Here is a 16,808-nt window from a genome sequence, read left to right on the forward strand (position 1 = left end):
CGATTGCTTACTAAGCTAATCACTTCTTACCTTCTTGATAATCAAGAAGGTCGTCATTAATAACTTACTTTATTGGCAAATAACCTTACAATGATCCTTAGGATTTAATTTATCAATAACATTAAAAACGAAAAAGGCTCAATTCTAACCAACAAAGAGACAATCAGAATTTATTTAAGTTAAATTGCATTCCAACACTACATGATCTTAAAATACAATATGAAAAATTATACAATTCGTCACAAATATTAAAAATCAATCAATCAACTAAACCTCTAATTGATAAGACAATTATTCTAAACTATCAAATACCGGTCAAATATTTAACAAACTTGAATAATTGTAATTCACTCAAAAAAAAAACATGCAAATGCTAAACAACGAATAAAAAATTAGAAACAATTCAAGCTCACAAACTTTATACAATCAAACTTCAAAATTTACTTTACAAGTCATAAAATAAGAAAAACACCAAAAACAATAAAGCTACAAGAAGTTCCTCTTCTCTCTTGTCTAAAAGATATTATTTATAAAGTTTATTTGACTTAAAATTAGGGCTGCAATACTTTCTTGAAAAAGACAAAAAAAGACATTTTCTTAGTCACCTTGTTTCCAGACTCTTACACATACTTCAAATAATGTGAACATTGCGAATTTAGAAGGTTGAAACAAAGGCAACCTGAACTAACGAGGCTAAAGTTGTAGATTTTGTCAAAGTCTCACATTTTTTCTAGGTTCGACATGCCAAGAGCTCTTACTAGTGACTGAGGTACGCATTTTTGCAGTAAAGTGATAGAGGCTTTAACCAAAAAATATGACTACGGCATATCATCCACAAACAAACAGGTAAGCAGAAGTCTCCAACAACGAAATCAAAACTATTCTCAAAAGAGCAGTCAATCCAAATAAAAAAAAGGCTATAAAACTCTTATATGTATGTTCCCTTACCAGCTAATATTTGGCAAACCATGTAACCTTCCTATTTAGCTAAAACACAAGGCATATTGGATCATCAAGAATTGTAACATGAGGATGGGAGACTGCAATTGCAAGAGTTAGATGAAACTTGAAACGACGTCTCCAAAAATTCAAGAATTTATATGTACAAAACCAAAGCCTTCCACAACCAAAAGGTTTACAAAAAAGACTGGACAGAAAGTTTTACTTTTGTGGTTCCTAATGTCTCTCCTTATGATGCAGCGGACATTAAAGCTCCAAATAAAACCAAAATTTTCAAGGTTTGAAACCTTTGTATGGAAGTTTTGAGAAACACAAAGTTGAGACCATTGATCTTAAGATCCTAATCTACGAGTCTTGATAGGGGCATTCCGTCTAGCCAAAGACATTAAAGAAAAGCACCTATCTGAGAACTTCAGATTTTATTTTCGTTTTTTGCTTCGTTTCCATTTCAATATTTCTCTTTCATTTCACTTTGATTTTATTTATTTTTATTTCCTTTCTAATTTATTTTTATATTTTATTTTTCGACTAGAGTTAAGGAACAACCATTGACATCGATGGAAGGACAAACGATCAAAAAAATCAAAGTTCGACAAGACCCTGACACCAGGAGAGCCGTGCCCCAACTCTAGTCGAAAATTAAAATAAAAATAAATTAAAAAGGAAATAAAAAAATAAAATCAACAATAATAAATAAATATAAAGAAGGGAAAAAGGAAATGAAAGCAAAGCGAAAAACAAAAATAAAATTCGGAGTTGCCTCTCCGTAAGTGATTTTCTTTAACGTCTTTGGCCAGAGAAAATGCCCCTATCAAGTCCCGTAGATAAGGATCTCAAGATTAGCGGTCTCAACATCATGTTCCTGAAAACCTTCATAGAAAGGTCTTAAACAATGACACCATTAATCTTGTAGATTTTGGTCTTGTTTGGAGCTTTTATGTCCACTGCACCATGAGAGACATTAGTAACTATAAAAGGTCCTTCCCATTGAGAACACAATTTACCAGTAAATAATTTTAAACGATAATTATAAAGTAAAACTTTTTGTCTAACCAAGAAATCTTTCCTGAAAACCTTTGATCGTGGAAGGCTTTTGTTTTATCCTTATAAATTCTCGAATTCTCATAGGCGTCGTTTCGAATTTCTTCTAGATCTTGCAATTGCAGTTTCCGATGCTTACTCGCCTCATCCATCCTCATGTTACAATGCTTGATGACTCAATATGCCCTGTGTTCTAGTTCAACAAGAAGGTGACATTGCCAAATATAAGCTGATAAGGTGACATACTTATAGGAGTTCTATAAACCATCTGGTAAGCCCATAATGCATCAACGAGCCGCAAACTACAGTCCTTCTGATTTGGATAGACCGTTTTCTCGAGAATAGTTTTGATTTCCTTGTTAGAGACTTCTGCTTGCCCGTTTGTTTGTGGATGATATGCGGTGGCTAAGGCTCCAGATTTGGCGCCGCGACTCCAGATCTAGGGCTGAGGCTCCACGGTTTTGAGCTGCAGCCCACTTTTCCTTTTAATTCTTCGCATTTTGCTCATTCATTTCACTTCCATCGGTCCTCAAACTTGCATCCCAAGTTCATATGCACCTAATTAGAGTCATGAAACACCAAATTAATTAATAATACTAAATGATATAAGATTAGATAAAAATGCTAATATATGCAAATGTGACAGTAAACATGCAAATGAAGCTAAAACATGATATTTTACTTGAGGAGCAATGAAAAGCAATAAGGATCCAAAATATATGAATTATGGGTACTTATCAATTACATGGCACTTGGTAAGGTTTTGCCAATTATGTATAATCTGGGTGCCAAAGCTCGCAACCCAGTGTTCCAATCCAAAACAGCACATCTAGTTGCTTCAGAAACACAGATATACATACATTTGTGAGACAGGTAAAAGAGTAGGGGACATGGAAAATTATTTATTATGCTGTAAAGTATACACTATTTTCAGAGTTGTGATAAGAATACAATTATGGAATAGCTACAGTTGCTAAATATCTTGGGGTGAAATCACCGTGAGTCCATGAGCTACTCTTCTCTTTCCTCGAAGTTTCTCATTGTGAAACTTTCAATTCACCATAGAGGAGTAAAACAAAAGAATACTTCTTGATTATTCAACCGTCAGCTTTACTTCTTGATTATTCAACCGTCAGCTTCCCTGCAGTTGTCTTTCCTTTGTGCAATTGCTAGTCATCATTCACCAATATCTTTTCGCTGCCAAAAGGGGAAAAGGTAAACAGCATAAATTTAGAACCAATATAATACATAATGAAATCATAAATTAATGCCATTAAATACCAGAGCTAGTTAGTTGCATCTATCCTTTTAACAAGAAGAAAGTTTCTTCCTAGCAAATACTCAAACTAAAGTCAATCATCAAGATGCAGTTAATAGTTGCAATTCTAAGCAACCTAATGACATTCTACAAACAGACCCTTCTGTTGCTGACAAGATAACTCAAAGACCACTTTGGCTGACTTTTTTACTGCCATAATTTCTGCACTTTTATAAATAATCCATGTTATTTTACCCTGATGAAAATCAAACAAACTGATGGCTTAAGTGAGAGCGCAGAATAGAGCACATTTCATAATCACATTTCTATCTATTGAGACACTAGCCTTGAGAATGACATGGTATATGAAGATGTGTGCTTACCATTCGTTTACTGATGTAAGGCTGTATCTTAACTGGCATCTCAGAATGGCTTTCAACCTTGAGGAACTTATGTTTTTCAATATCAAATTCTTTTCTAGATTCTTTTCTGCTACCTGACTGCCAAACTCTACCAAAATTAGGAAGCCAGTTAGCATCACAATCACTCTCAACAATCTCCCCTCTCTTCTCTTTCTCCAGCTCCATCTTTCTCTTTTCAGCCCAAGCAGCCCCAACCCTTTTTGGGTTCAACTTACGGGATTTCTGTGACTTGTTTGATGAAATAAAACTACTTAAAGCTGGCTTTACTTGATTGTTTAGCAAAGTCTGATCAGCAGCTTCAAGCCAAGGAGGGAGTGCTCCAGAATGCACATTTCCTCCAGCATCTATGGTTGAAATGGAAGACACTTGAGTTAAGCTCTGCAATCCTGAAAAAAGAGATGGTCATAAGATAATGAATAAAAACTTGTTCCTTGGAGCATCCCTCCACTTTGCAACCAGAAAACCTTTAACCTAGTTTTAGTAGCATATTAACCATTTACTTTTTAGTTTTTACACTGATTTGGAATGGAAATAGAATTATATGAAACCAAAATGTAATTACACAATACCCTGGGAACTGCTTTCTCTGCTCACCATACTTGCATTCTGATACACTTGGCAACCCTGAATGAGAATAATTTGCGAAAAATATAATTAAATATCATGCAAGAGGAAACTACTTCGTGGAGACACAAAACTCAAAACAAACAATAAGGTGCCCCATAGACGGGCTTCTTGTACATTAGGCATGCGGTATTATATTCAAAGTTCAAAACCATACGATAATTAGCTTCACTGAAAATTTTAAATAGTAAAGACCCGATACGGAGAAGCATGCATTCAAACAGAATACTGAATGTATTGCAAAAGACTATAATACACAAGACCTATGCATGTTTTAAAAATTGAGGCAATTGATTCTCTTGTAAATAAATATGGAAGACAGCATAATCACAAATAAAATTAGTTAATTGATTGACGTTTATCTTTCTAAAAAAAACACACAAAGTGGTTAAGAAAACCATTCCGTTTCTTACTTTCCTATAAAACCTCTATTCAAACAACAACAAACAAAAAAGAAAGAACTTCTAAGATGGCACAGTCACATAACAATTTCTAGGGAACAATTAAATAAGATCAGCTGCAAGGGAAAAGTGTGGGAGAATAAACTTACCCCAACATCACCGAGGTAAGCATTTCCTGAGCATATTCCATTGTAAAGGAGATTTTGTTGGCCACTGCTATTAGCTGGAAAATCCCAGCACAACGCAGACAGAAACAAGACTAATAAGACAGTTTATTCTGTTTTTATACAAGAAGCTTTCACTGAAATATCAACAAAATAACTAAAACTAGATTGAATGAGAAAATATATCAAATAACCAGATATTGATACCTTTCAAATCATTCGAGTTCAACAAACTTGTATTTGAAAAATTAGCCTCATGAAAATTTGAACCAAAGTGCGAAACTTCAGGGAATCTTGAATTAGATATCTGATACTCATTTGTATTGTATTGTAAAGGCAAAACAACATTAGAATAACTTGGTTTGACACTGTTAAGAGTATTTTGTCCAAGATTATTAATTTTTTCAATGTTGACATTATAGTGGATATCATTTGAAGCTCCATATTTAAGTCCAGATCCTTCGGTAGGAGCAACCATTGCTTCAACCTTCAATGACTCACACTTCTTCTCCCACTGCAATGACCAAAAACGAAATCGTCATGTGATTAACCTTCCAAGCTTTTGTTTGAACAATCTAACAGTCATACCTTAGTTAGATCAGTTTCCGATATCCTATATTTGTCCAGTTGGTCCATCTTACCACCATATTGCCAAAGAAAATGCTTCAAATTCTTCAGGTGATGCCCACCCGCCAAGTGATTAATAGCATTTTCACTGTTCAATGAACCAAAAACACTAAAGCTTGCTTACATAAATCACAAAAAAAAAGCAAATGAAAAGCAATGCGATCTTTTTTGAATTAATAAATTTGGTAATATGCCGCCAGTCCCTGTACTTGAATAAAATTTCACATTTAGTCTATATACTCAAAAAAGTCAAAAAAAAAAATTCCTCCTACTTTTCCAATTTAAAAACCCTAGTGCAATGGTTGATATTGTTACTATTCTTGGTTTAGATTTTCCATCCATGCAATCATACCAACTTCAAAAGCATAATTATGATCTCAATAAGCACACTTGATGGTAAGCAAATTTTGACATAAAATACTAATAATGTCAGTGGTTGGATTAGATAAAGAATTTGTAAATCGAAACATAAGATCTAATGTTGTAACTTAAGTACATGAACTAAATATTAAACTTCGCCAAAATACAGAGACGAACAGCATATTTGAACCTAAATTTCACTCATTAAATCCGAACTTTTAATTTCCAATTTCCCTTGCGTTCTCTAAGTAACTTGATCTTAAAATTGCTGTAAATCCTAAATTACTTGAACTAAGTTGAACCATGCTTCATAATGATTCATTATATACAAAATTTTACAAAGCAATTCAGTATTGTAATTAAAGGCCTTACCAAGCGAAAGAGCTATCGAGCTCGTCAACATCGGTATCGCAGAAGACACACCAAAACCGATTGCGATCCGCATGCTCAGGTCGAAAAACGTTAGGGTTTCTCAAGAAGAAACGAACGTCATTGATCTTGTTTTGGAATCGACATAGGAAAGAGGAGAGAGCGGTTTTGTGGTTAGGGAAATACTTGTGACGTGGCCCTTGGTTGTGGTTCAGCTTACAGACCTTGCAGAACTCAAATTCACACTTTTTTTCCTTCTTCTTCTCCTTCTCTCTCTTTGTAACGTTGTGATTTTGGCTCGTAAAGCTCAATTTAGAGTTAGTGTTTGGTTTCACTGAATGATCCGCCATTGTTGTACGGAAACAACAATTGGTTAACTGATAATCCCTAATTCTAAAAGCGTTGCCACGATTTTGAGTAGGGGAAAAAATTGAACCGCCCTTTTTGAACAATTTAGTTAAAACGCACCGTTTAACCTTTGTAAGCTCAGTGTCATTGTTACCTTTGAAACCCAACAATTGATTAAATCCGATTCAATCAGCCTAATTGTTCCAATTGTTAAATCGATTTCAATTAAAAAAACTATAAAACTTAATTTAACTGCTTTAATTATCAGTTTCATCGTTTTTTTTTATTTTGATTCAACTAATTCGTAAATTATTAAAACTTTTCTTTTGTTCTAAATCAGTATACTGATCAATTCACGTTTTAATCGGTCTAACCATTCAATCCGATTCAATTTCAACAACCTTAATTCACAAATTGAACAATTCACTTAGACCAATTTCGGTTGAGTTTGAACAAAAGTTAGTTTTTTTTTTTTTACTTTAGATCAACTCAATTTTAATTCAAATAAAATATTTTTAAATATTTTTATTTAAATTTGAACATCAGTGCCCAATTTTTGTTTTAAGAACATGATGGTCTTAGCTCTCCACAATGCCTAATTACTTGCTCTAAGTCTAAACATATTAGAGTCCAATTAAATGTATTGATTGAATAGTTGGTGACAAGAGACCTTTAAGAAAGTTGTTTTGAGGGTTTAAACATTCAAAACTCTATTTTAAAACAGACTTGGCCCATGCAAGCTCAGAAGTTGAACCTAGTTGAAAAATATATTTAACCTTGGAATAATTAAAATATTGAAGTGAGCAGCCCAAACTCATACTCTTTTGAAGATTCGCTCATTTAGGTCACTTGAAGATTTAATTGTTTTAATTTTTTACTTAATCTTTCAATGATCGAATTAATAAGTTTATTTTTAGGCTCAAGTTAATTTATTTTCTTGCAAATTTGGCCCATGGACAATTTACATAAAGCTGACTAAATTCACTTACGACTCATTTGGTATGCTTGATGTAAAATATGAGTGTTATGTTAAATTATTATATCAAGATGTGTGGTTGTTTGTTTAGAATTATGATATTTGTTACTATTGTGCAAATAATGTCATATAAACATGAAGTACAAATGAATTGCTATGTCAACAAAAAAATCAAATTGATGAAATATATAAATATTAGTAATTAAATTTAATATTATTTAAACAGAAAAAAAAATAATGGTTCAGCATTAATCCAATTAATTTTGGGTGTCGATATGCATCAATGGTATTATTTTCAATTGCGGATATGTCGGTCCAATCAACTAATGTGATTTATATATTTTATTCAAATGATAATATTATTGACCATAATAAATTAAAGAAAATTATGTGACACCAAAGATTCTACTAATAATAGCAGAATTGACAATTTCCATTTTTAAATAAAGAATTTAACTTTATATTATAATCTATATCTATATCCAAAGTGCATTCCTCCTTACGACACATGGCTTACACCCATTAGCTCCTTTTGTTTATTTTCTAAAAACTGGTTCATTTTCAATTTTGGTTCTTATAAGATGCATAAATTTGAGATTTAATCCTTAAACTTTAATTTCTATCATAATTTGGTCTTTATATTTTTATAATTTTATTACTTAGTTGAAATAGTTAATATCGTTAGCTTTTCAATTAAAATATTATGTCGTTATATGTAATTTGAAAATGGGTTTTTAAATCCATAAAGTTGAGAGATTAGATTCTTGAAAATAAAATATGGAGGATTAAATTCTAAATGTACGAAGTGTAGAAACTTAGAGTCATGGTTGATTGAACCGGTTGGGATACCAGTCTGGAAAGAGGAATCAGATTGGTTACCCTGAGAACTGGTACGAACTGGTAGAACTAAGCTAAAAATTTGAATCGTTTTTTATTTTTTAAAATACTTTTATTTTAATGTTTTTAATAATTTATTTAATCGAAACATACAAACTAGTGGTTTGTCCGATTCAACTACCATTTTGGTTCTAAAAACTTTGCTCTTTAAATTTTTACTCTTTATTTTGACACAACCAAAAAATTAACCCAACGTGAAGAACGAGTGGACTATACTCGTTATTATTTTAAAGTCATAATTAGAAGCAGGGTTGTGGGGGACATGGGAATTTTTTCTTTGTTATGATTAGTTTTAAGTCTTTCCATGCAGGTCCCCCATCTTGTTTTGATATAAACCCTAAAATTCTCTCTACTTTGTATCCACCTCTCTACAATTTCCCCTTTTGTTTTTTATCATAAAAAATAAACCATGATAGTCGGTTTAGTTATGGGACCGGTCGTATTGGTCGATATGTATTGTTCTGGGATTAAATCGGTATTAAGTAGTTTAATTGTTTCAATAAAAAATTGAGTATATTTTTATTGTTTTTTTGTGTGTTTTGTTCAGTTTTGATTAATACAGCTTGTTTTGGTGTATATTGGCTCACACTAGTTAGTGCAAAATTTTAATATTTTTAAAATTATTTTCAACATTTTTTTATCTTAACTATTTTTAATTTTTATTATTATATTTTTGGAATTTTAATTCATAAATATTACATATAAATACAATTATAGGTGTAATTGAGACACATTCTCCCTTTCAAAAACTTGAGATATATTTATTATTTGCATGTATATTTAATATATATAAATATTTTTAAATACAATAAACTTGAAATGATACATCAAAATATATCGAAACCGATATACATTAATATAAAAAAAAACATCCACTGATATGATATTAACTTGAGACAAACCATTTTCTTTTTCTTTTTGAGATAAATTTCAAAATTATACTTTATCTTTGATTCAATGTACAATATGATACATGAATTTTGATTTGGTGCAATTATACACGAAACTTTAATTAGGGTTCAATATATGCATGAAGCTTTAGTTTTGATTCAAATATACACAGTAAATATATCAATTTTTTTTATATTAGATAAATATAATTATTTGAGTAAGCAATATATAACCATAAAATGATGTTATATTGATGATTGTGTTAATAGTCTCAGTGAATTGGATTAAATCAAAATTTTATGTATAAAATCGCACAAAATTAAAATTCTTGTGTAAAATTACACATTAAACTAAAGTTTATGTATAGTTCTAAAATTTATTCATTTCTTTCTATTCTATATCCATTAAGCCCTGAATCCCTATACTCTTTCAAATTTTAAAAATTTATCTCTAATTTTAATTTCAAGAATTCAATCTCTTTATTTGTTTGATTATATTAAAGTCTAATCAATAATACTATTAATGAATTTCGGTTAAATTTAAATATGTGACATTTTAATTCTTGAAATTAAAAGTAAAGAACCAAATTTCAAAAGTTTAAAGAGCACCTATTAGCACAATTAAACCAAGAAAAACTATGGTAAGGGTTCACTTTTGCGAATGTTTTCGAGTATCAAATACGATTATAAAATATTAAGTATATTTGCCTAGAACTCGACTAAAATCCGGCATCATAACTTTGGATATTCAAAAGCTAGAATGTTTAAAATGACACATATTCGAATATTCATGTTTGGTATTAGTGTTCATCACAGTAAAAGTATCATGAAGGTCCTTATAATAAGATTTAGATTGTATTTTATATTCTTTACTCAAAAAATGGCAAATTAATCCTATACATTAGATTAAAGAGCAAATCGCTCATTTCTATTAAAATTTTTATCAATTTTTACTATTAAAAACATGACATGCCACGTATACTCAATGGTAACGTATAAATATCAGTTTTTAACAATAATAATAGATATAATTTTTAATAAAGACTTTAATTTAACACATAATAATAATTGATACTCCTAATTGGATAAACCAATAAATTGATGAATCTCTTTGTTTATAGTTGATATTTAACATACAAAGGAAGGACTTAAAGATTAAGCAGAAATCTGCATCAAATCACTATAATTTATGATGGAAGAACAGGAGAGAGAGAAAACAGTATCAAATGATGATAGTTAGTGGACAAATGTGAAAAGACAAATGTTAAGGTTTTGTCATGATGACAAGTTTGATTGTTTTGGGTAGGGATGACCCTACATCCTTTATCCTGCACCTTCAACTTTATGGTTAAGACATTGATATGTGGTTGTTTTGCAATTCTATGATTGTAACGAAATAAGCAATACAAGACAAATGAACCTGTATTGCAAGTGGCCTTATGTCAGCCCATGGTCTCCCCTCCATATGATTTTTCTCTTTCTCCTCCTTTTTTATATGATATAATGCAATCAAACTTCAATTTACAACTCATTTTCCCCTTCTTACCACTTTCTTATTCACTCCTTAATTTGCTCCATTTCCCTTTGAAATCCCATCACTAGAGAGTAGGTTCAGTTGGATTTAGTTATAAAAAATTATTATTAATAATTAATTGGTATAACTTATTTTAATTGTATGCAAAAATTACTTTTAACAATTATAATTAACTTTACTAAATTAATTCAACTAAAAATCATCCGTTAATTAAATTGATTTGATCCGATTTTTACTCATCCCTCTCTCTTTATGTATATAGAAGTGATATAGAGTTTATTATTATTATTATTATTATTATTATTACCAAACCTATGTTGCTCGAATTCAAGTGTGAGTATCGACATTGTATTGTTTTTTCGAGTTTTCCATGTATTTGGAATCCCTTGTAAGGCCACATCTCTATACCTATATGCTTCGAACACAAATGTTAAACGCATGGGCGAATTCAGGGGCAGGTAGGCAAAGGTCTTGGTGCCTCAAAAATGAAAAGTTTGCCTTTTAGTTACTTTGTAAATGTTAAAATTAAAAGTTAATATATGATAAAATTATACTTTGAACCAAAAATTTATAAGTTCATATATGATAAAATTATATTTTAACTTCCCAATGAATTATAATTTAATTCTGGCCCTTAACAAATTTTAGGCTTTGACCCTAATTGAACATAGATACTTTGAATAAAAATAAAGAGTCAAAGCTAAGTAGGTTTAAAGCTATGTTACTTGGAGTCAAGCACAAGGATATGACAATCGAAGGATCATATTTTTATACCAATATCCAAAAATGCATCATATACGAGTTATGAACACAAATACTTTTAAGAAAACGAAAAATCAGAGCAATATAGACTTAAACAACCAAAAAATCACTTTTGAGATTGCATTTGTGATCAAAGTTGCTTTTAGTGGCAAAAGAAAAAAAGGGAAGCTAAATTGCTTTTAGATCATAAATTAGGTTAAGTGGCATGGAAGATTCTTGCAACCAAAAAAAGAACTCAAAACTAATAATTAAATTAATCATTTAGGGTAGTTTTCTTTCTTCATGTACATATAATTTTCCTATCTCTTTGAAAAGAAAAGAAAAGAAAATGTACTTTTCATGAGGGCCTAATTTTGAAACTCCAATGGTCCTTTGCCCCCACTAGATTATGTCTATAACACTGTTGATAGTCTTTTGAAACTCATCAAAGAAATCAAATCAATGCATTAAATTATTGAACACTGTTTTCCCCTTTTTTTTTTCTTTATAATTTGGTTATATGAGAGTAATGTTTGGAGGTTGCTGACAAGAAACCAGCTAACTCCATTTTCACTGATATTAGGGTAAATTACAAATTTAGTCATTTATGTATGATTTGGATTACATTTTGGTTATTAAATTTTAAAAAGTTACGATATGGTCACTAATGGTATCAATTTGTTACATTCTAGTCACTAAACCGTTAATTATAATTACCAGTGTAACAACAAGCTAATGTGGCACGTTATACCATCATTTTAAAAAAATCTTAAGTCAAATTGTAGAACTGATCCCTATTTTTTTTTCTTTTTGAGCATTTTAATCAGGGGCAAAGCCAAAAAAAATTGCTTTGGGGGATTAGAAATGAATCATAAATTTGGGGAGGGGCAAAGTGTAAGTTTACCATTAAATAACTTGTAATTTCTTACATTTTGAAGGGGCTACAAAGCAAATTCGTCACTTCGGTCCACGCCCCTAATTTTAATTAGAACAGGTAACAGTCTTAACTATTTGGATCTACGATAGCATTATAATATAGGGACCAAATTATATCAAATTTAAGTATATGAACTAAATTTTAAAATTAAGCATAGTAAAAAGGACCAAAACTATAAATTGACAAGAAAATGTCTGGTCAGTTGTGTTGGGATCTCAGTCCCAGACATGAGTAGTGGGTGTTTGGTTTTCTTGAAGAGTAAAAAAGTTAGAAGTTGAATATACAAGTGGCATACAGGCTATTCTGTCTTCTTGTTGATGAAATTTACTTAAACTTTTTGTTCCCATTCATTTGCCTTTCTATCTATATCAAGTTTCTGAAAACTTGACCTCTTTGATGCCAACTTTGACTCGTCAATATGCAAAATCTTCTGTACCCAATTTGTATACACTATCTTAAAAGTTTGATTAAATTACAGTATCCCAATTATTTTCATTTTTGGTCATTTAATTGTAAAAAGTTATAAAATGATTACTCAATTATTCAATCTTGTCTATTTTTGTCACCCAGCTATCTTAGGTTATTTGGTGTATCGATCCATTTTTACATTAGTCAGTTGGTGACCAAAAAAGACAAAATTGAATAGTTTGATAACCATTTGTAAATTTTCATAGTTGGGTGACCGAAAAAAAATTTACTAATAATTGGATGATTTGTAACTTTTCATAATTAAGTGAAAAAATCACCTCTACTATAATATAAAGAGTTATACAAGTTTTGTTAGCACAATGGCAGGTGCCTTGCATTTTTGTTATCAATGTTCATATATGTTGCTTGAGTAGGTATCGAATACGAGTATTTTTCGATATCGGTATGTTATTAATAAAGAGGTTTTTTTTTTCATATATTTCACCCATATTCAAGTAAATGTCAAACATGAATATGAGTATACAAGGCAGAGTCAAGGGGAGCTGGCAGGAGCCCTAATCCCCCCTAAAGTGAGAAATTTCCCTTTTAGCCCATTTATAGTTTATAAAATTTTAAATGATCAGTAAGTAACAGTAAAACTGTATTTTGATCCCAAAAATGATAAATTTTAATTGAATCTTTTAAAATTTATAAAAACGTAGACTATTAAAATGATAAAATTGTATTTTTACTATCGTAGAAGTGTACAACTTAATTCCAATCTCCCTAAAAAAATATTGAATTCGCCCTGTAGGTATATTCCAATACAAGTATGTTGATTTGAAATTGTTGTTAATAATCACAAATATTAAATATTAATATTAATATATTTAGAGGATTATACTTTACACATATTTTATTATGCAATAAAAAATATTAAACATGATTATTTAAAAAAAAAACTTACAATTTTTTGTACTAAAATCGACTCTCTCAACAAACCTTACATTTTTTGTTATCAATAATCACATATGTTTGCTGGAATAAGAATTAGATATAAGTAGGCTAAAATATGCTACTGGTTTTTGTATTTTTTTATCTTGGAATTTAGTTTTTATATTTTTACTTTTAGTACTTTAATTTTTCTATTTTTTTAAATTTTAAATTTTAAGTTCAATGGTTAATATTGTTATTTTTTATTACATTTATTGATGTGGCATTTTTTAAATAAAAAAAATACTCACTTAATAAGAACATAATTAAAAAACTGACGTTATAATGAACATGAATTTAACAAAATAATCTTAACAGTGTTAACAGTTAAACTTGTATTTTGAAATCTAAAAAAAAACAAAGACTAAATTTCAAATTAAAAAAAATACAAAAACTTATAACATATTTTACCCATATAAATATTATCTGAATATACTTGAGTTATTTCGTATATTTAAAATATTAATTATTATAACCCTAAACCATATGATCATAACCAAAAAAATGTACCTACAGAGAAGTCAGAGTTTGATCTTATAATAAGAAATACATAAATTTTATGATTTTCAGCTTTTACACATTTAGTAGTGGGAATAGCACCAGTGTAAACACATGATCCAATCTTACAAAATTATAGCAGATAAGATATGCCCTGCCTGTCTGTTGATCTTTGATATCAGTAGTAACTTTTTTGCAACTTTCAAAAGTTAAAACTTGCTTATTCATATATATATATATATATATATATCTGACATGTATGTGAAATTGTGCTATAAAAAGTGTGTTAGCAATTAGGACAATAATGTATATCTTCACCAACAAAAATATTAGGACAATAATGCAACACTGTCTGTGAGTTTGATTCATTGATTCCTTACTAAGCTATGCAAGTCTATTGATTCCTTACTAGGCTATGCAAGCCTACCATGATAGCAAAGCTAAAGAAACTAAACTTCATCTTGAGATCATATATATGATCTCATAATTAGATAGTTAAAGCAAAACCCATTGCAGGAATCCAGTAAAATTATGAAATTCTTTGTATTAGAAATTAGATTGTATTTTATTTTATTTACTTAAAAAATAAACTAATTAATTTTTGTACATTAGATTAAAGAGCAAATTGATCTTTTCTGTAAAAAAATTCATCCAATTCTATTGTTAAAAATTAGGGTCACTAACGGCAAAACCAAACAGTTACACGTGATGTGTCACGTGTACCGTATGCCGAAGTACATTGACCAATTTTTAACTGTAAAAATGGATGAAATTTTTAATAGAATGACTAATTTAATCTTTGATTTAATGTACCCAATTTTTTTAAATAGAGAAACAAAATGCAATCGGATACTAATACAAAAACATTTATGATATTTTTACCATATATACATAATTAGATATTTCAAGCAAATCCCATTGTTGGAATCTCATAAACATTGATATATAGAATGCAAGAACCTATCTCTAATCAACAAATCATCTGTTTAAACTTTGATTTGTTCTTCACATAATCGAGTAGTAAGGAGTTGTATGTTTTTGAAGTATCAGTGAAAAAGAACAACACTAATAGAGATCACGTCTAATCTGATTTCACCCGGATCAAAGATGAAAAAAAAGTAAAGCGAAAGAAACCAAGTTCATCTAGGGAACTTCATGATATATGCATACATGTATGTATGTATGATAATTAGAATAAAAGCCAAAAACCCATTGCAGAAACTCAAATTTCTCATTAAATGAATTGAAAAATACACACTGCATATATATATATATATAGTTCTGATCATCATTTTATTTATTGTGTTGTTTTTTTGGCTTAAATCCAATGCCCCCAAAGTTTCAAACCCTTTTAAAGAACAACTCAACCAGCCATGGAAAATATATTTAAAAAAAAAAAAACTCAGCTATCTTTGAATTAAACAACAACGGTTTGATTTTTTTTTTTGATATTATAAAATTCAAAAATTAAAAATTAATTTTTTTTTCAAGGCCTAAACCTTTGCCTGCAAGATTGACAAGTGATCTCCATGCACGTAGAATCTATCTGTTTCGTTGCTCTTTCTTTCATCCTCTCAGCTTTCTCCACTTCTTCTCTTGCTCTTTGCCACATATGTCTCGCCCGAGCGAACTCGGACTGAGCCAACTCCATCTCCCGTTTCGTTAACTCCCTAACTCGTTCCGCGTAAGCCTTTTCGATCGCCGCCAACCGGATTTGCTCCGCCGCTTGCCATTTCAACGACTCAACGCTGACACAATTCGATGGTTGTTGGATTGGGGTTAAGCTGATCGATAGTTGTAAGTCGAGTGAAGGGCCTTCGTATTGATGATCACCACCACCACCCGTCGCCGTCGTGGCCGCCACCGTGGATCGACGAGATGGAATCTGGGTTGGTGAAGAAATGGGGATTGGAGTTGGGAGAAGCTGAAGTTCCTTTTGATCATCATCATCTTCCATAGCTGTAAAAAAGGAGAGAGTTGAGAAAATATAATTGAAAACGGAGGGTTATATAAACAAGTTGCCGAGGGCAATGCATTTACCTTTTTACCCTTCTTTCCCATGCAAAATGGCTTAAACCCTTACTTTAATGCTTCAAATGACCGATCTATCCTTTAGTTAGCCTTTAATTACCGTAATAAACCCCAAATAAAATGAATTAATGTTAGATAAAATATTTTAGATAAAATTTTGTTATTAATTATTTTGCGAAAGTTGTGGATTTAGTCTAAAGACTTAATTTAATCAATTTTAGTTATAATGCTTTTCGAATCATTTAATATTAGTCCCAATTTACTTATTAAACATGTTTGATTAAATTCAGTAACTAATTTTGTATACATACATATAGTTGTAGATTGAA

The 16,808-nt window shown here is 30.4% G+C and overlaps 2 protein-coding genes across 3 annotated transcripts; both read right to left on the reverse strand.

The window, feature by feature from the left end:
* Nucleotides 1-392: 392 nt before the first annotated feature.
* Nucleotides 393-6,653, reverse strand: LOC107941972 (TITAN-like protein). 2 transcript variants are annotated; one of them, XR_001695733.2, is made up of 9 exons: nt 6,230-6,653; nt 5,459-5,585; nt 5,078-5,384; nt 4,856-4,929; nt 4,251-4,305; nt 3,643-4,067; nt 2,999-3,198; nt 2,747-2,837; nt 393-2,559 (listed from the first exon to the last, which is right to left on the reverse strand). XR_001695733.2 is itself a non-coding variant. In XM_016875603.2 (7 exons), exons 1-7 carry the CDS (start codon nt 6,574-6,576, stop codon nt 3,178-3,180), a joined length of 1,356 nt encoding a protein of 451 aa, XP_016731092.1. In that variant the 5' UTR covers nt 6,577-6,653; the 3' UTR covers nt 2,705-3,177. The 2 variants fall into 2 exon arrangements, 1 of the variants encoding a protein (XP_016731092.1); XM_016875603.2 differs by lacking the exon at nt 393-2,559 and having other exon boundaries at nt 2,705-3,198.
* Nucleotides 6,654-15,660: 9,007 nt separating this feature from the next.
* On the reverse strand, nt 15,661-16,427 carry LOC121219318 (zinc finger protein SHOOT GRAVITROPISM 5). The gene has a single exon (XM_041097244.1). It carries the CDS (start codon nt 16,403-16,405, stop codon nt 15,935-15,937), a length of 471 nt encoding a protein of 156 aa, XP_040953178.1. The 5' UTR covers nt 16,406-16,427; the 3' UTR covers nt 15,661-15,934.
* Nucleotides 16,428-16,808: the final 381 nt, after the last annotated feature.

This window comes from Gossypium hirsutum, chromosome D07, assembly GCF_007990345.1.
Source record: "Gossypium hirsutum isolate 1008001.06 chromosome D07, Gossypium_hirsutum_v2.1, whole genome shotgun sequence".
Taxonomy (NCBI): domain Eukaryota; kingdom Viridiplantae; phylum Streptophyta; class Magnoliopsida; order Malvales; family Malvaceae; genus Gossypium; species Gossypium hirsutum.